This window comes from Physeter macrocephalus, chromosome 5, assembly GCF_002837175.3.
Source record: "Physeter macrocephalus isolate SW-GA chromosome 5, ASM283717v5, whole genome shotgun sequence".
In the NCBI taxonomy this organism is placed as follows: Eukaryota; Metazoa; Chordata; class Mammalia; order Artiodactyla; family Physeteridae; genus Physeter; species Physeter macrocephalus.
The window spans coordinates 26,860,766-26,879,085 of NC_041218.1; the positions used below are offsets into that span (position 1 = coordinate 26,860,766).

The 18,320-nt window shown below is 34.3% G+C and overlaps 1 protein-coding gene across 2 annotated transcripts in view; it reads left to right on the plus strand.

Moving 5' to 3' along the window:
* POT1 (protection of telomeres 1) overlaps positions 1–12,015 on the plus strand; it is a 78,975-nt gene extending 66,960 nt beyond the window's left edge. For both annotated transcript variants that reach the window (XM_007107223.4, XM_007107226.4), the window contains 5 exons: positions 3,067–3,202; positions 6,583–6,671; positions 8,496–8,587; positions 10,147–10,252; positions 11,804–12,015. In XM_007107223.4, the coding sequence (XP_007107285.2) occupies positions 3,067–3,202; positions 6,583–6,671; positions 8,496–8,587; positions 10,147–10,252; positions 11,804–11,916 (536 nt within the window). In that variant the 3' untranslated portion in view covers positions 11,917–12,015. The remainder of the gene's footprint in view (positions 1–3,066; positions 3,203–6,582; positions 6,672–8,495; positions 8,588–10,146; positions 10,253–11,803) is intronic.
* Positions 12,016–18,320: the final 6,305 nt, after the last annotated feature.

Below are 18,320 nucleotides of genomic sequence, written 5' to 3' on the forward strand. Positions count from 1 at the left end.
AGGTGATTGCTGAGCTGAATAATAATCAAGAAGCTGCTTGTTATGTATAGTTGCTGTTATCTTGGCCTCTGGATGTCACTCTTGTATCATAAAAATAGAATGAAAGTCATCTATCTATTGATAGCTAAATCAAGTAAAGATAACCTGACATATTTTAAGAGAATGAAACTTTGAGTCAAATTTAATTTTGCATTTCTTTTATACTTTTGTCTTATTTTTATCTAATATTTATCTAATAATCCATAATAAAAGGGGACCATCATCTTTAATTTGCATTAGAGAAATCTTTCGATTTGTGAATGAACTGATCTTTCTTACAATGGATTATGATCATTTTTATTTCTGGCATTTTTCTGTTTATAAAAGTAACACATAATCATTTTAGAAAATAATGTATATATGCGAATACACATGCATATAAACATTGATATTATTTTTATGAACATCACTTGTTTTAATACATTTGTAGCATACCAGAAACTATTTTAATTAATTTAATCATCACGGCAATCCTGTGAAGTTGGTACTATTATAAGCTGTTTTTTATGCATGAGAAAACTGAACCACAGAGGAGATAAATGTCTTTCCTAGTACAGGTAGTGGGTGGTGAAACTGAATTGCTTCCAGTTTTTTACATAGCAACTCTGTGATGAACTTTTATCTCCCCCCTGAAGTGTAATTGGGCACAAGGAATTAAGTGAATGTTGCCCAATTACTTTCTAGTAAAGTTATCATAATGTGCACATGCTTTAGCAGCATGTGAGATGATCTGTTCACCTACCCTCCTCATAATATACTAGAGCTTTAAAAAATTTGGCCGTTTTGATGAGTGAAATGTGACATCTTATTCCATTAGCAGTATTTTAATCTGTACCAGGAGATAGATGTAAAAACAGAAGGACACAGACACACACACACATACATATGGAGAAAATCTATTTATATGGCCTAAAAATAAAATAAAGCTGTGATCCTATCAGGCTTTATTAGAACTGTCCTTGTAGGGCCAACTAAGAGGATGTCAAATATGCCTTCGGCTCCTTCGGTGCTTTACTGCCTCCCACAGAATTCCATGCTGAAGCCATGTTGGCCTTGACGGTCCAAAGGAAGCTTAAATAAAGAAGTCTCCTTAGTTCCTGATCCTATCTTTAATTACCAGTCAACCCTCAAACTTTCAGTCTCACCTCCTACCGCAATTCCCATCCCACCCTCTAGCCATATTGAACTGGTGAAAATTCCTAAACCTAGTATATTCCTCTGTGCCTCTTTGCCATTCCATCACTGTTCTGAGAAATTCTGCTGTAATACGTCTTCAGAAGTAAACTCAATAATTCCCTTTATTCAGCAATTCCTATAAAAATATTTAACGAACACCTACATGCATCAAGCACTTTTCTGATTTATCAGGCAGATTTGAGTGGTTCTTATTGCATACTGTATGAACTTCTAGTAGAGCACTTCTTATATTATATTTGTGTTTTATCTGTCTGTTTATAGATTTGTTTCTTTATTAGAATGTAAGTTCCCCAAGGTCAGAATACATGTTCTTTTAATCTATGTATCTTCAGCACCTAGAGTAGTAAACCTGGCATGTAACTGGCTCTCAGTAAATATTTATTGAATATATAAGTACATCCAAAGTAGTAACAGTTTACCTTACCAGAGCCTTTTAATGAAGTCAGATGAAAGTGTATGTGAAAGCACTTTAAAAGGGTTTCATCAAAATGTAAGCTAATTTTATTTTATCATATTTCTGAGTATTATAACTCTAAGCATAGGCTAAGATCTAACTGTAGGATGACATGGCAAACCTGTGGTTTCCAGCTGTCACAGAGCTGAGGGAAGAGGTATGGGAGCTGGGCAAGTTAAAACACCATGAAACTTGCTGTTCTTATAAGATTTATCCACTTTTTTTGAATAAACACTCCTTGGATTGTTGCAAGCCTTTGGTTAATTTCTAGAGTTCTGAAAAAGTTGAATTTGACAATTTTTGCCAAAGTTGTTTTTGCTATTATGGAGAAGTGTATTTTTGGACGTTCTTACTCTGCTATGCCAGAAATGCTTCCCCCTCACAATTGAATTTTAACATTACAAATTTTACACAAATTTTAGGAGATACTCAGAAGTATTTTTATAAATCATATTCTCTTTCCCTGGAGAGGAAGAATTATCAATCTAAGTGAAAAGTACACCAGAAAAAGTACCGGTAGGTTTGAGTAATCAGAGAGAATGCTGCCTTTACTCTTTCTTCTCAGCCAACATGATGGTTTTAATACCCACCCTGTCGTAGCATTAGGGTAAGTGTGATGGTTTTCATAGGAAAAATGAATAAACACTCTACAGGAATTCCTATTACATAAACTGTTTGCATCTATATTTAAATTCAGTGTTAAACTGAAAAGATTTATTTCAAACTCAAGACTAAATTTGCCTAGACCTTAGTAGTATATAGCAAATTTAATAATGGCAATCCTGTCATATTTGGACTCTCAACTTCATTCTTTTTAGATCATTTGAACCAAAGTATTCCTGGCATAAAGAGCAATTTGTAAAAATTTTAAAAGACGGTTCATATTTCACAAACCTTATATTTTGCTCAAATCTCAGCATTTTTGCTCAGTGTTTTCTTTAATCAATGAATAGGATCTTAGCTTACAAATTATTATTATTATTAATTTATTTATTTATTGCGGTACGCGGGCCTCTCACTGTTGTGGCCTCTCCCTTTTCGGAGCACAGGCTCCGGACGCGCAGGCTCAGCGGCCATGACTCATGGGCCTAGCCGCTCCACGGCATGTGGGTTCTTCCCGGACCGGGGCACGAACCTGTGTCCCCTGCATCGGCAGGCGGACTCTCAACCACTGTGCCACCAGGGAAGCCCCAAATTATTATTTTTAACAATAAATGTGTAAGTGCATTAAATCTCTTAAATTCATGGTATTTGTTGTCTTTTTCTGTCAATCCCTTTAGTCCTTTACTGTTGCTCATGTGTTACTTAATAAGTACCCCAGTTTGCTTACTTTATATTTGTACTACTTGAAGGGTTTATTTGTTCTCTTTTAATAGGAGGTACACTTAATGAAATCTGCAAACTCTCAAACAAGTTTCATAGTGTAATTCCTGTGAGATCTGGCCATGAAGACCTGGAAGTCCTCGACCTTTCAGCACCATTCCTTATACAAGGAAAAATACATCACTATGGGTATGTTTTCAATAATGGGAATTTGGGGAATTTTAAATTTTATTTATTATTTTATTCCACTTGTTACTATATATTCAGTGGATACTTATTTAGTACCAATTTATAGGTACTAGATTTTTTGGTATATATCTATTCTTTGGATACCATATATATTGAGCGCCTACAGTATGCTAGGTTTAAGGCTGTCCCAAAGGCTAATATTCATTTGCTTTCTTTCATAACAATTTAGATATTAGTTACAGAGAAAGTTCAGAGCTGTATCCCAGTAAAAGTTAAGTGATTGAATTCCAGAATTTCTGTGCCACAAAATTATAAATGAGTTGCCACTGAGAAACTGGAAGATATCAGAATACATTAGGAGCTAGAAACAGATGTCTAGGTTTGGAAGGAGGCAATATAGATAAGAATCTCTTTCCACTTGATGAGACAATCACCCTGGAAGTGCTCTGCTTTGAGAAACCTTGGATTATAGAATATTTTCTGCTTTATTGGAAAATACCAAATTGTTTTTCTAATGATTGTAACATTTTATGGTCCAATCAGCAGTGTGTAAAAATTTGTTTACCCCGGGTTCTCTTCCACAGTTAGCTCTTGGTATTAGTCTAACTTGTAATTTTGTTAGACTGATGAGCATCAAATAGTATCTATGTTGTTTTTGTTTGCATTTCCTAGATGACTAGGGAGTTTAAACAAGTCTCATGTTTATTGGCTATTTAGGTTTTCTCTTCTGTGAATTCCATATTCACATTTTTCTATTCAATTACTGGTCTCTGTTTTGGTTCTTGTGTGTGTGTTTAGGTGATTGTAAAAATTCTTTCTATATGAGAGATACTAAACATTTGTCAGTTATGTGCATTTCATCAAACTTCTAGTCTGTCCTGTACTTTTTAACTCTATGCTTCCTTTTGTTTTACAGATTTTTCAAATATTAATATAGTCATATTTACCAAAATGTTTGACAAGACAAAGTTTTTGCAAAACTTTACTTAGATTTCTGGATCTGATGCTTTTTTAATGGAACAGAAACTAATGCTTCGGTTTCTTACTAGTTACACATCTTTTAAGGATTTCTGTTTCTTCTTGAATCTGTTTTATTAATGAAAGTTTTCTAGAGAAGTATTTCATTTATCTTTTAAATTTAAATTTATTGAGATAAAATAATTCATAGTACTTTCTGATGATTTTTAAATCTCCTCTTCATCTGTTCTTGAATCCACTTCATATTATTTGCTCCTTTTTTTCCCTTGGACTTTTTTGCCAAAGCAACTAGCTTTTGTTTTTGTTGATGCTATTTTTTTATTATTGTTCTTAACTTTATTTTCTTCCTTTACTTTCTATAGGTTTCCTTGGTATTTCTTTTTTGTAATGTTTTTAATTGAATGCTTACCTCACTTAATTCATTATTTTTTAATATGTTTTTAAATATTTGTATTTAAGTATTTGTATTTGTATTTAATATTGTATTTGTATTTAATATACCTCCTGAGAAAATAGCCATAGCTTTAACCGAAGATTTGATACATAGTGTTTTTCTTGTCACTTCTAAATGTTTCGCAATTCCTATTATGATTTCTTTGGCCCATGAATTATTTCACTGTGTATTTTAAATTTTTCCACACACTCATTTTAGGTGCTATGTTTTTGTTTGTATTTTAGTTAGATTACTTTTTAACCAAGTAGCGTGATGCATTTCATAATGATTCTTTGAGATTTGTTTAGTTCTGCTTTATCCTAGAATGTGTTTGTTGATAATTTGTACAAAAGAATGTGTATTCTTTAACAGTTGTGTTTAGTGTTTAATAGTGTTTAGTTATGTCCATTAGACAAGCTTGTTAATGGTATCCAAAACTTATCTTTCCTTTGTAACTTTATCTGTCTAATCACTTCTTAGAGACTGTGCTTAACGGTCCTCTGTGATTGTAGGTTTGTGACCTATTAGTCTGTCAGTGTGTGCTTTATATGTTTTGAGTCCTTTTTGCTTGCTCATTCAGGTTCGGTATTTCATCTTCTGGTGAATTCATTGTTCTGTATATCCTTATGTAATGACTTCATCTTTAATCGTGATTTTTTGCTGTAAGGTTTATTTTTTTCTCGTTTTCTTATTACTATATCAGAGGTTTTTTGGTTGGTAATTGCATGGTGTATCTTATTCTCATCCCATTGCTTTTATGTTTCTTTGTTGTTGTATTTTAGTAGGTCTCATAAATAAATACTTATCAGTAGATTTTAGTTGTTTTTTAATAGATGAGTTTAAAATATATAATTACTGAAACATTTAGGTTTTATTTCTATACTGTATTTCTTGTTGTTTTCCACTTATACTATTATTGTTTCTCTTCCCAGCCTTTTTTTTATTACTTTATTTTTTCTTCCAGTCTTCTATTGGATTAATTTATTAAAATGTTCTCATTTTTCTCCTTTTTCCTCTTTTATTACTTCGGAAGTAATGAATTCTCTAATTTATGCTTATTACTCTTAATTTTTAATTTGTACACTTAATTTTTAATTTGTATACTTTATCAATGTCTAAAGTTTAATATGACAGCCTTTTTTTTTTTAAGAAACTAATACTCGTCATTCAGTTACCTTTTTCTGTTAAAGAAAAAACTTCTGTGTATTTAAAGAGTGGAAGGGGATAACATTTAATATAGTTACCCTCTGTTTTCCCCCAGATTGCAAATGAAAAGGAATCTGCATGAACCTTTTGAATGTTGATTTTTTATATTTTTATCCAAGCATATTTTCTCATCAACATCTCCTAAACATTAATACATATAGTAAAAAGTAAATTGCTTGCACTTAAAATGTTTATATGTAAGTAAAGCAAAATACCTATACTAGATAATATGCAATTTTAGTGTATTATGTAATTTTAGATTGATTTGTATACAAAGGATAACTATAGTACAAGGCATCATAAACTATGATCCTCTAAATATGTGCTAGTACTGACTTCCTTAGAATAATTTTCTCCTGTTTCTATATTTATAAAATTAAGACCTTGGCTATTCCATATTGTTCACAGAGCCATAAAATGAAAGAGTCCTTAGAGTTTGTCTCTTTAGACTTTTTGTTTTACCAGATAAGGAAATTAGCCAAATTAATTAACAATCTGCACCTGGAACCTCTCTCATTGTCAACTTAGAGTTGTTTATTCTGAACTGAACTGTACTATCTTTTTAGATTGCTTCTATTGTAAGAAGCTTATTTTTTTTAATAACTGTTTGTAATATGCACATTACAATATAGGAAGTGCAGTGCTCTTTTGTTTAATAATATACTTTTTAAACTGCATGCTTGAATGGCAAAAATGTTATAATAATTAAATGAGTTGTAATAATTACTTATAATAAATCATTTTTTTCTTTTATTAATTTCAGATGTAAACAGTGTTCTAGTTTGAGACCAATACAGAATCTAAATTCTCTGGTTGATAAAACATCGTGGATTCCTTTTTCTGTGGCAGAAGGTTAGCTAAGTTTCTGTGTCCTGTCATTGTAACTGTCTTTGTATAAGGTGATCTCACTGAGAATATTTCAATATTTGTGGATATTGTAAAACCAGAGCAAAGGCTGAACTAAAGTTTAATTGTCCTTAAGCAAAACCATTCACAGTGGTCATAATAAAAGTATAAATGTTTAAAATAATTGAAAACTTACTTTCAAGCATCTGCCAATGTTTTTCAATTATTACATTTTAATTTTCAATAATTTAGTAATCATAAATACAACTTGTGAAAAATCTCTCCAGTTTATAGTATCTTGGGATTGAAAAGAGTTATAGAGATAGCTATTACAACTTTTTACCCAATACAAGTCTTTAGCTGGAACAACAAGAATCTTTTTATATCACGTTATTAACTGTGGTCATCGAGCCTTGGCTTAAAACTCTTCAGTGACTGGAGACTCGTTACATTGCAAGGTAACATATCTTACTTTTTAGGTGCAGTACTTAACAGTGAGGCAAAATCTGCTTACCTATAATTTTAACATGGGCCACATTCTGTGTACTAGAATTAAAGTACATCTGTTCCCTCTTCTATAAAATCAGCAAACTGTACATTTGAAGATAATCTGTCAAGTCTTCATTGAGTCTTTATTTCTCCAAGCAGGTACCCTCACTTCCTTTGGTACTTTCCCACATTCCTTACTATTTTATTTCTCCTCTTCAGTAAACATTCCATTTTACCAATGCTCTTTTCAAAGTTTGGTCCTCAAAGCTAGAAATAGAGCTGCAGGTGTTGGCCAATTCAGAATATAAAGAAAACCTTTATTTACCTAAGATTGGATACTGCTCCTACTTGCCTGAAAATTTTATTGTGTAGATATTTATTTGTGTACTTGGTTTTGTTTTCTTTCTCTTTTAATCCAGCTATATAATGCGGCTAACTCATATTTTGTTTGTGGTCCAGTGAAATTCCAGGTTACTTTTGCATGAGCTTCTTACTATGTGCTTCAAGCTTGGTCTCCTCATCCTGTACTAAATGTAGTTTTTTGTTTGCTGGTGTGGTCCCTCGGGGTAGGTTTTATGTTCATCCTTCTTGGTTTTAGCTCACAGTTTATGCCTATCAAGAACTTCTGAATCTTAAAACTCAATTCCTCTGTATTAGCAATTTCTCTCATGTCTGTATGCCCTAATTTATTTGTTTCACTTGCTCCCTTTATTATTGAATATGGATTCCACAAATTGAAGACAATATTCCATTATATAAGCATATTGAATGTCTTCCATTTCCAGACACAAAGTAAGATGTTCATTTTAACCTATAAATTTTCATATGATTTAGCATCTCTTTAATTTCTTCCTTTTTCTTCATCTTACCAAATGATGAAATCTCAGATTCTCACATCATTCAACCAGATGATATCTCTTAAAAAATAATTGATCTCTATGCTTAAAGTACAAAGGAGAGAGACATGTTAAAAAATCCTAACTATTGAACTATATGCTATTTCTGAATTGCCTTTCATGAATTGGTTTTTATGTTTTTTATGTCTTTTATCAAGATCGACTCATTTTAAAAATAATGCTATATTAATATTTAATTTTAAAAAGATACTACTGCTCATGAGTCATTATCCCTATACAGGTGTAGTGTAATGTTCCAAAATTACCCTTCTAAAATGAGCTTAATATATTGGTATTAGAGAACAGAAAGGGATAAGTTTTTTTAATCTCTTGAGTTATTTTAGTAAACAAGACTAACAGGTAACTAATATCATAAAACAATTTTTTCTTTATTTTGATTAAGGCATAGGAGATTCATATGGTTTCATCTTTTTTCCTTCATTAGTACTGGGTATTGTACCTCTCCAACATGTGTTTGTAATGACATTTACTCTTGACGATGGAACAGGAGTATTGGAAGCTTACCTCATGGATTCTGTAAGTAATAGAGGTAGTGAAGATACTTCTAATTAAAAAATAGTACTTTTTAAAATTTTAATATATTTATTCATGCCTACTTTGTTACTGAGGAGATTTAAGGCAACTCAGAAGAATAAATAAAAGACAAGCACATAAATCTTAAATTGTCTATGTATTTATCTCTCTTTTGATTTGACACTGTAAATCTTAATATGTGAATAATGAAAAATTGAGGAAGTTCTATTCCAGGAGCCAAAGGCAGAGGTATGGCCACACCCTTAGGCATTATCTATTAGCATTTCACTGGGCTTTTTGAGCCTCCACATTTCATATTAGGGAGAATGAAATTACTTTGATAGAGAGATAGTTATTATGTGTGAAGCTAGGTAGCTGTCCACAAGACCACCTTCATTTCTGACAGTACCAAGTTTGGAGGTTCCCAAGACCACCCTTACTTCTGACACCAGTTGAAAGTTCAGAGGTCCCCAAGAGCACCCTTAGTTTTGATAATTCACTAGAAAGACTCACAGAACTTATAGAAAGCTATTATGCTCACTGTTAACAATTTATTACAGCTAAAGGATATAGGTTAAAATCCTCAAGGGAAGAGGTGCATAAGGCAGAGTCCAGGAAAGTTTCTAACATGGAGCTTCCATTTGTTCTCTTCCCATGGAGTAGTGGACAGTGTTACTTTCCTGGAAATGATATGTAACAGTACACGTGAGGTATTGCCAACCAGGGAAGCACAACTGAGCCTTAGTGTCCAGAGTTTTTTTTTGGAGCTTCATCATATAGTCATGGTTGGCTGCCCATGTGACTGATCTCAATCTTCAGCCCCTCCAGTGGTCAAGTTAAAACCACATGCTCCAAACTCCCCATCCTAAATCACAATGTTAGAGTGACCCAGGGTCTCCAGGCCAAAAAGAATACTCCTATGAGGCGTGACATTCCAAGGGCTTAGATTACCTCTCAGAAACCGAGGGCAAAGGCCAATGAGGTTAAATTTTTTACTACACACATTGGGAAAAATCTGGGTAAGGTTGAGGACAGGTTTTCTCCTACCTAAATAAATTATTTATCCATTTATTAAATAAGTATTTAATGAGCACTTACTGTATGCCAAGTGCTACTCTTTGTGATGGGGATATAGCAATGAGTGAAACAAGCAAAACTCCTTTCCCTCCTGGAACTTATAAATAGGAGAGGAGAAAAAAAATTAAACAAATATATACTATATATTAAACTCTTTTAAACTTAACACTTAGACATTGTAGGTGCTCAATACATATGCTATCAAGAGAATAGTAAGCCTCACTGTATTCTAATCATTATTCTTATCATTAAGTCAGAGCGGTTTAACTTGATTTTATATATATGTATCATAGCTGTTTTTAGATTAAAGTAGTAAATCAGATTTTAGAGTTTAGACTAGCACTCTAGTTTATGAATTCTATGATATTGATAGGGTGAAATAGTCTAGATTATTTTAATTAGATAATATTCAAATAATTTTATATTAATTATAACTTCTGAAGAAGATAAAGATCATTTCCTTGTTTCTTCATATTTTTCTTAAGGAAAAATTCTTCCAGATTCCAGCATCAGAAGTCCTAATCAATGATGGCCTTCAGCAAAGTATGGATATGATCATGGATATGTTTTGTCCTCCAGGAGTAAAAATTGGTAGGCAGTAATATTTAACAATCCATTCTTTTTCTTGAAATAATACCTAGCATATGGCTAAGCTGTGGACTTTTAGAGGTATTAAAAACTTTGAAATCTGAATCCAAATAAATTACTAAATAGTGATTGATTTTACTGTATGATCTACCTATTGATGAAGATAGTGGCAGGGATAAAATAGGTATGAATCATAATTCCTGAAATGAAAAAAGTTTTTTAAAATATTTTGAAATATTGTATAACAAGGGGGAGGCAATTTTGATCACAAGCACATTTGATATGATGCTTATGCCTACAAACAGTTGAAATTAAATCAACAGGGATGAAATTTTGACAAGAAACATTTCCTATAACAAACTCATTTATCCTGTTTAATTCATTGACGAATTGTCTATTCAATATTAACTAGTTTCAGATTTTACAAGTTTTTATTTTACTAAATATTTTTGTCAGCTTTAGTTGTTTTCTGTGTAACATTTGATTCATCAACCAGTCTTCAGGTCAAATTGTATTGATTACACCTACTGCCACTGATTTTTCCTTCTGTGGCCATTATTTCTCTTTGCATTGAAACTTGCAGATCTAAGTCATTTTAAGACAACTTGACTTCTAACAGTTTTTCATCAGTAACAAATTTTACCACCTGCAGATCTAGCTGTTGTCAGTTTAATGTTTGTAGGTTATTTTAAGTCAGCTTTTATTTTCCCCAGTCAGTCTTTGCATTTTATAACAATTCCCAAAAGATAGTTTTTGTACTTCCATACCTAAGTCTAACTTACATACTTTTATTTGATGTCAGCTTTTATTTTTGTTGGCTGCTTGGATTCTTTTGGATAAATTTCTGCAAATAAAACTGCCATATCAAAAAGCATAGGCCTGATAGGCTTTTGATACATACTGCCAGATTGCTTTTCAAGAGCATTTTACCTATTTACCGTTCTACCAGCAGTGTAGGAGAGTGCCTGTCTTGCTTGACCCTTGCCAATAGTGAGGACTATATTAAATGTCTTTCAAATTCAAACTTCAAGAAATATTAACAGACTGTTCTAGAAGTTATAAACAAATTTACTGTGGTCATGACCAAAGCTTGGGAAATGGCATCTACGGCTGCCAACATTGCCTGGACACACCTGGTACCTGACGGGAATTTCAACTAGACAGATGTAAGGGTGAGCTGGTTTCTTTGCAGTCAACCAAGAAAAACAAAACAGGCGGATCAGTAAGTGATCAGCAGAAAAAAAAGGAATAAAAGCTGGGAATGATGTAGATTACTACCCTTGCTATCAAATATTTTGAAAAACCCCACATTTAATGACTTTTTCCTGTTGTTGGGAAAAAATTCAAATTAGTCAGAATTGCTACAAAACAATAACATGAATTCAGTGTGTATTTGGAAGAGCAGATAATGGTAAATGTGGTGAGTGTTTATTTACTTTTCAAGCCAAATTAAGTATGTTAATTTTACTAGCTAAGCATTATGCTTAGATACATATTTCAGAGTTATTTGTTTAGTTTTAATGGTTAAATAGCATTTCTTTTTTTGATTTGTAGATGCATATCCATGGTTGGAATGCTTCATCAAGTCGTATAATGTCACAAGTGGAGCAGAGCAGCAAATTTGCTATCAGATTTTTGACACCACAGTTGCAGAAGATCTTATCTAATTTTGACATTCAACTTAGCATATGTAAAATGCTGTAATTTTGGAAAACATTACTATTTTCTATGAGATTGCTATAAAAGACATAAGAGATTTTAGCTCTGTAGTTTATTTTCCATTTTAACCAGTATTTAAAAATTTTTTGACAAATAGGCATTGTGTTATCTTAATGCCCTCTTATAAGTTAAAAATGTTCCTGTTTCCCAAAATATTCAGTATGATGGCTGTGAGGGCTATAAAAGAGAGACACCGAATAAATAAGGACTGTGTTTTCATTTACTCTTTACTCTCCTCCTTTCAGAGAAGCTATTTTGTTACCCTACCCTAAAAATCACTCTCCCTATTGGTTTTTCCATGTATCAGCCACTGATTTCTCTGCCATCCATGCCTGGTTGAGCTTCTTTTTCTGCCCTGATTTTTATATCAGCAATTTGGATGAGTTTAGCATGTATATGGGATTAGGAAATGTCCTTACCTTAAATCTTTCACTCTTACTGAGCGCAAGGATTTGATCTGTTTTGTTTTTATGCAAAGGGATCTGCTTGGACAACAAGTACTCCTTGAAGAAGTGCTTGTCTGAGTGAGCTACAGTGTGCTTGAAAAGAGTGATTTGCTTTAAGTGGAAGTAGCAGAATTGCTTTCTTTGGGTGCTGACTTTGACCAATTGAGGATAAATCCATTTTTTCAGACCTGAATTATGTGCTTTGATTGCTTGTTTCTCTACATAATATTAGAAGTTATTCCATTCCTCCTCAACCTAATCAAGTGGTCAGATCTGCAGTGTTAGCGACTTACATACCTTACCCTTTTTGTTAGGGTCTTATGTAAAATATACTTATATTTCAGGTTGAACATTGGATGAGAAATTAACTCAGTATGATAATCCTCTTTTCACCTGATGATATTTGTCAAATTTAAAATCATGAATATTCAGTTTTATACAAATGCTTCTGTATATTTATATATATGTAAAGATTTATGTATGTTATTTGCTGAAGACTGAGAGATACAGATCTGCCTAGTTCAATATTAGTGAAGAATAAATAAATGTGCACATTTCAACTGTTTTCTTTATTTGCCCTATGTTGAGCTGAGGCATGATTTGAGGTGAAGAATCAAAGCAAGTGTGTCAATATAGCAGATATTTAGGACTGTCTGCAAACCAGGTACCATACTAAGTAAGCACTTAACATGTATTTTAGTTTCAAAACAACCCATCTTCCTGATAAGAAAACTGAGGTTTCACTGATAAGCTGACTTGACCAAATGCATACAATTATTAAATGCCAGTCAGCACGTGAATTCAGGTAGTCTCTGCTCAGGGGCTGCACTGTTAGCCACTTCAGGACTCTGGAGCAAAAGCTGGTATGGGGTTTTCTGCAAGTGAGTTCTCCCTTAAATATCTGAAGTAACATCGCAGATAGAACCAAAAGGCTTTTCACACCTTATTGGCCAAAAGGATTGAATATCTGATTTCCTCTGCTCATAATAACTCTAAATTCGAATTCCTGAGTATATTAGCACATCTCCAGACCTAACTACCCATCTGCCCCATCGCCGAATTATCAGCTTGTTCAACACAATGAAAGAGACTGATGCTGCTGTTTTGGAGACGTACGCTCTTGGTTCAAAACATATTCAAGGGAAAACTTTTAAGAAATGTTTTAAGAAATTTTTGGTATTGGTGGTATGCTAGGGACACAAAAGTGAGAGAGGCATTTTCTTTTCCTTCGGGAAGCACCCAGTCTAGGAGAGTAAGGGTCAGAGGTGCAGGGAGTGCCACACGTGTCAGCCGGTGCTGTCTGCCAGTTAATAAAGTAAAACTATGAATTTTCATGATTTGTCTTTACCTTTTGTTTAGTAAACCCTTACATTGTCATCATTTTTGTTTTTGTTTTTAACTTTTCAGTTTTGAACAAGAAGCGTTTGTCAACCTCTAGTGTTTATCCAGTGGTGATGTATGTGCCTTACCCTAATCGGGAACCCAAGTGTAAGGGGAGTTCCATTTCTGGAGCAACAACTAGACGATAGTTCATCGTGCCCAAATTTGAGCCCTGTCCCCTTTGTAGTCCGTGTGAATATTGGTAGAATCTTCCTGTCAGATTTTAAATTACATAAATTTAAGAACGTAGTATGTGTACAGCCTCTTCCTCAGTCTCCAGTCTCCGCAGCATCCATTGTTTCAGACGCTACTGGATTCTCTTGAGGCCCCCATGCTGTTCTGTATGAGGAAGAGAGTGCATGTCTTAGAAAATCTGAGGCAGCCGATTCCTCTTTATCTAGATGTGATAATGAAAAGTGCACTGCTCACAGGCTCTTTCTGTGGCCACCTCATACTGCTTTATATGAGGGAACTATACCTGCCGAGAAGGAGTGCATCATTCCCCATTTCGTTTTACCCTGGTCATGTTGCACATGGGGTGTTGTTTATAAATAAATAGAGAAAGGCTGGTGTTGCTGGAACAGAAGGAGCTGAACACATCTTTGACTACCTGGGAAAGCAGCCTCCACACAATACTGGCTGCTGCCCAGTTTTCAAATCTGTAGATCCTGTACCCAAGCTACTTGCACACACAGGAATGGGCCAAAATCTTTCTCCTGCCTGTTCCCCAGCTGACTGCTCTTTTGTTTCCGAAGTCAAAGCATGCATTTGTCACTAATTGTGACTCTCAATCCAGCCAATCTCTTCTATACTCTATGGAAGCTTTCATTGGTATCTGGGGAAAATGCTACATTCTTCTGATTATTTTCAGTATTTTGAATTTTGACCATGCATTTCATCAAGTTTTGTTTTTATCTAGATTTTTTTTTAATGAAAGTGATATGTACTTGTAAGAATTTGAAACAGCATAAAGTATGTAAGGTTGAACTAATTCGTGCTTTAACTAGTACCCCAGAGGAAACCACTTTTAACAATTTGGTGTATAATTTTCCAGACTTTTCCCGGAGAACATGTAAGTATATGTATATATACATTTTTTTAAATAGCATTATGCTATGAATATATTTTGCAACTTGCCTCTGTCACTTTGTAGAGTGGATTTTGGTTTTTTATGTCAGTACACATAGAGGAACTTGTTTGTAATCATTCAGCATAAGTCACTTTTTAGTGGGGAATGCTCCCATCATTTCACTTTCTACTTTTGTAGTGGTTTGGGGTCTAAGTGTTCTTCTTATGCCAATTTTGGAATTTTATATTTTTATAGAATGTATTCCGTTGTTGACTTTATTACCTTATAGTTATAATATTATTTTTATTACCCAGTTTGTATTTTATCTGGTGTATTTTCCCTTTAAATAAATCTGGAGCCCCTGGGACCTGGTTTCACTGTATCTCCTGGAGTTTTTCAAGTGATGGGAATTTTGAAAGTCTGTCCAGACTTCCTAATACAGGTTAGGACGCTGCCATGACATAGCTGTCTTGAAATATTCTTTTATGCTTTAAAGAACTCATTGTGAAAAGAATTATGTTAATATAAAAAAGGAAAACGCCTCCTGTAGTGCTTTTCGTTAGGAAATTTGGGTTCTATGAATGATACGTTGAGTCACACTCAAGTTCTAGAACATCATTTTAGGTGAAATAAAAAAATTTCTTCCTCTGCTGGTCCCTCAGTGTCTCTGGATAGTGACAAAGCCTCCCACCCATTCTAGAAAGAGGGGGAACTAGACAGCTTGTAAAATCTGGGCAGAGTGATCTTTCTTCTCTTCCCTCGGGTACTTGGAAATAGTATCGGAACTCGCCAGCGTGCTCAGGTATGTGAGATCATATCTTTTGGCGGTCAGGAAATGAATCAGTAGCCCTATGTATTATTTTTCCCTGCAGTATTGTGATTTAAGCCGTTAGAAAGTTTGAGATCGCTTAGGGTTTCAAAGTGATGATCATCTTACATGGAGATTAATGGCCCTTCCATTCAGGACTGCATTTGATGGGTAGAGAACTATTAGGCATCAATTACAATGATAAGGATAATGCATCAATGTGCTGATGCTCCCTCAGATGTGCTGATTGCTGAAACATGGATAGTTCAGAGACCCCTCTGCTATTTTTAGACCGTAACAACATCCTGATGAATGTCTGTTTTTTTCCCCTTGAAATCTAGGCCACAAAGTCGCATTTGTATTCGTGTGTGTGTGTGTGTGTGTGTGTGTGCGCGCACGCGCGCGTTTGTTCTCTGCTTTGAGTTCACTTTGCAGGGCACTATGTTGGAATTTACTTGGCAGCCTCGTCCACAACTGCCAAAGAAAGACATTTTCAACTTGTGTGAAAGTTTCTTTTATTTCATCTGTTCACAATACTTTGAAGATATGGATCATGTGTTTATTGAAAGCCTTATCTCTATTAATAAAATATTCCAGCAAATATTGTTGCAGTTTCTAAACAGGTACCTTTTCATATACAACCCTGAAGCCCTGGTATATACCTTTTCTTTTTTCCTGTACCTTCAGAATGATTTTTCCCTTCTGTGAAATATGAACTCCCAGATAAAAGCCGATTTGTCTTTACATATAACTCTATTCCTCAGCAGATTTTTGTCCTCCATTAGAGGGCAAAGTCCTTCTAGAATTTCTCTTGCCAAGCTTAGCTACCTCATAAATGATTTTCTGTCCCAAGCTGCCGTTAGAGTTCATAGGAAAGGTAACATTTAAAAATCACAATTGTTGGAGTCAGATGAAAATATTGTGTGTGATAAATAGGCATGGTTATGGTTTTATTGGGTTGGATAGGAAGTCCTATGTGCTTACTCCCCATTAGATGGGGTTCTCGAATGATAAACTTGCCCTTAAATTTTGGAATCATTAACAAATATTTCTGCACAATGATCAAAGCTTAAATGGAGGTTAAGATAAAGAATAGAGTACAGAATCGGCACTTAAAAGTCAGCTCATACATTCATTTATAATTCATACTGTGTCTATCCAAAAAGTTGGATGTGGTTTATAATAAAAGACGGACATGGGACACAACCTGTAGAATTAGGGCAAGAAGACAGGAGCTAAATAAAGAGAAGAGCGTTAATTCAGAATTCCTAACCTATGGGCTACTACAGGTTTTGAACAATACTTCTACATGAAGATGCAGCAGGTTACATAGTTCTTATTAAATAACAAGAATGATGTTATTAGATACAAACCTTTTATTAGTCTCAATTTTAAGACAAGGTGGATCTTTTAAAATGTGAAAAACAATTTTTGAATTAATAGTACTTGAAACTTGATCCAAAATGGTGAGAGGTAAGCTCTGCAAATGGAAGAAATAAAGCAGGGGAATTTCCCACTGGCTATCCACCTTTTGGCTCTTATATGAGGCACTTTTTTTTTTGGTTTTGTTATTAATGATTAAAGTGTTTCAAATACCTATGCATATTCAAGAATTATTAGAAGTATTAATGAATTACCACAGGAGAAAAAAAATCAATTCCCTTCAGATGCAAATATCACTGAGAAAATTAGCTCTTTTTACATTTTTCTTTTCTAGTTGCAGGTAATGAAATAAAAGAGATGTCTTGTATTCAATGTTTCATGTCAGGAAGAATATGGGTTTTAATGAATCTCAGTCCTTAGGAAGATAATATGCTCCAGTATTTCACCTTTAGTGTTCCAGGGAAGGTATTGCTTTAGTCATAAGTAAAACAAGCTTCACACTGGTGCCCAACTGGGAATTTGCTGGGAGAGTATTTTATCTACACCAGATTTACTAAGCACTAACTGCCCAAATATTAGATCTAGTCATCTTGGTTCCTCTCTTTCATTAACAGCCCACAACCAATCCATTTGAAAAATCATCATAGATCGCTCTTTAAAGTTCATCCAGAATTTGACTACTACTTAGCACCTCCTCTGTTACCATGCTGGCCATGCAACCATCTTCTGCCTTGGCTACAGCCATATCTCCCCAACTGGCCTTTCTGCTTCCACAATTTCTGCACATGGAATATTCTCCATATAGCAGCCAGACTGATTGATTAAAACCTAAGGCTAATACCATCATTTTCCAGTGTTCTCTAATGTCACACATTGAGCTTACCATGGCCTTCACCACCCAATGCGATCCATTTCCTTACTACCTCTCTGACATCTTTTACTATTACATTTTTCCTCTCACACCTCTCCACTGGTCCCCTTGTTTGCGTACCAGGCAGTCTCTCCCTTCATGGACTTTGTAACTTGATGTTGTTACTTTAGTCTGGACATTGTTGAACTCTGCCAGTTTCCTTGTTTCCCACCTCCTCCCCACCCCGATCCTCTGTAACATATAAGGTTAGGCCTTCCTAACCTTATGGGAAGGCCTCCCCTGATCAAGTAAAGACCACTCTACCCATCATGCTTCATTCCCCACCCCTGACTTAATTTTCTCTATTGCACTTATCCATCTGACATCGTTTTACTAGTTCATACTGTTTTGCTTTC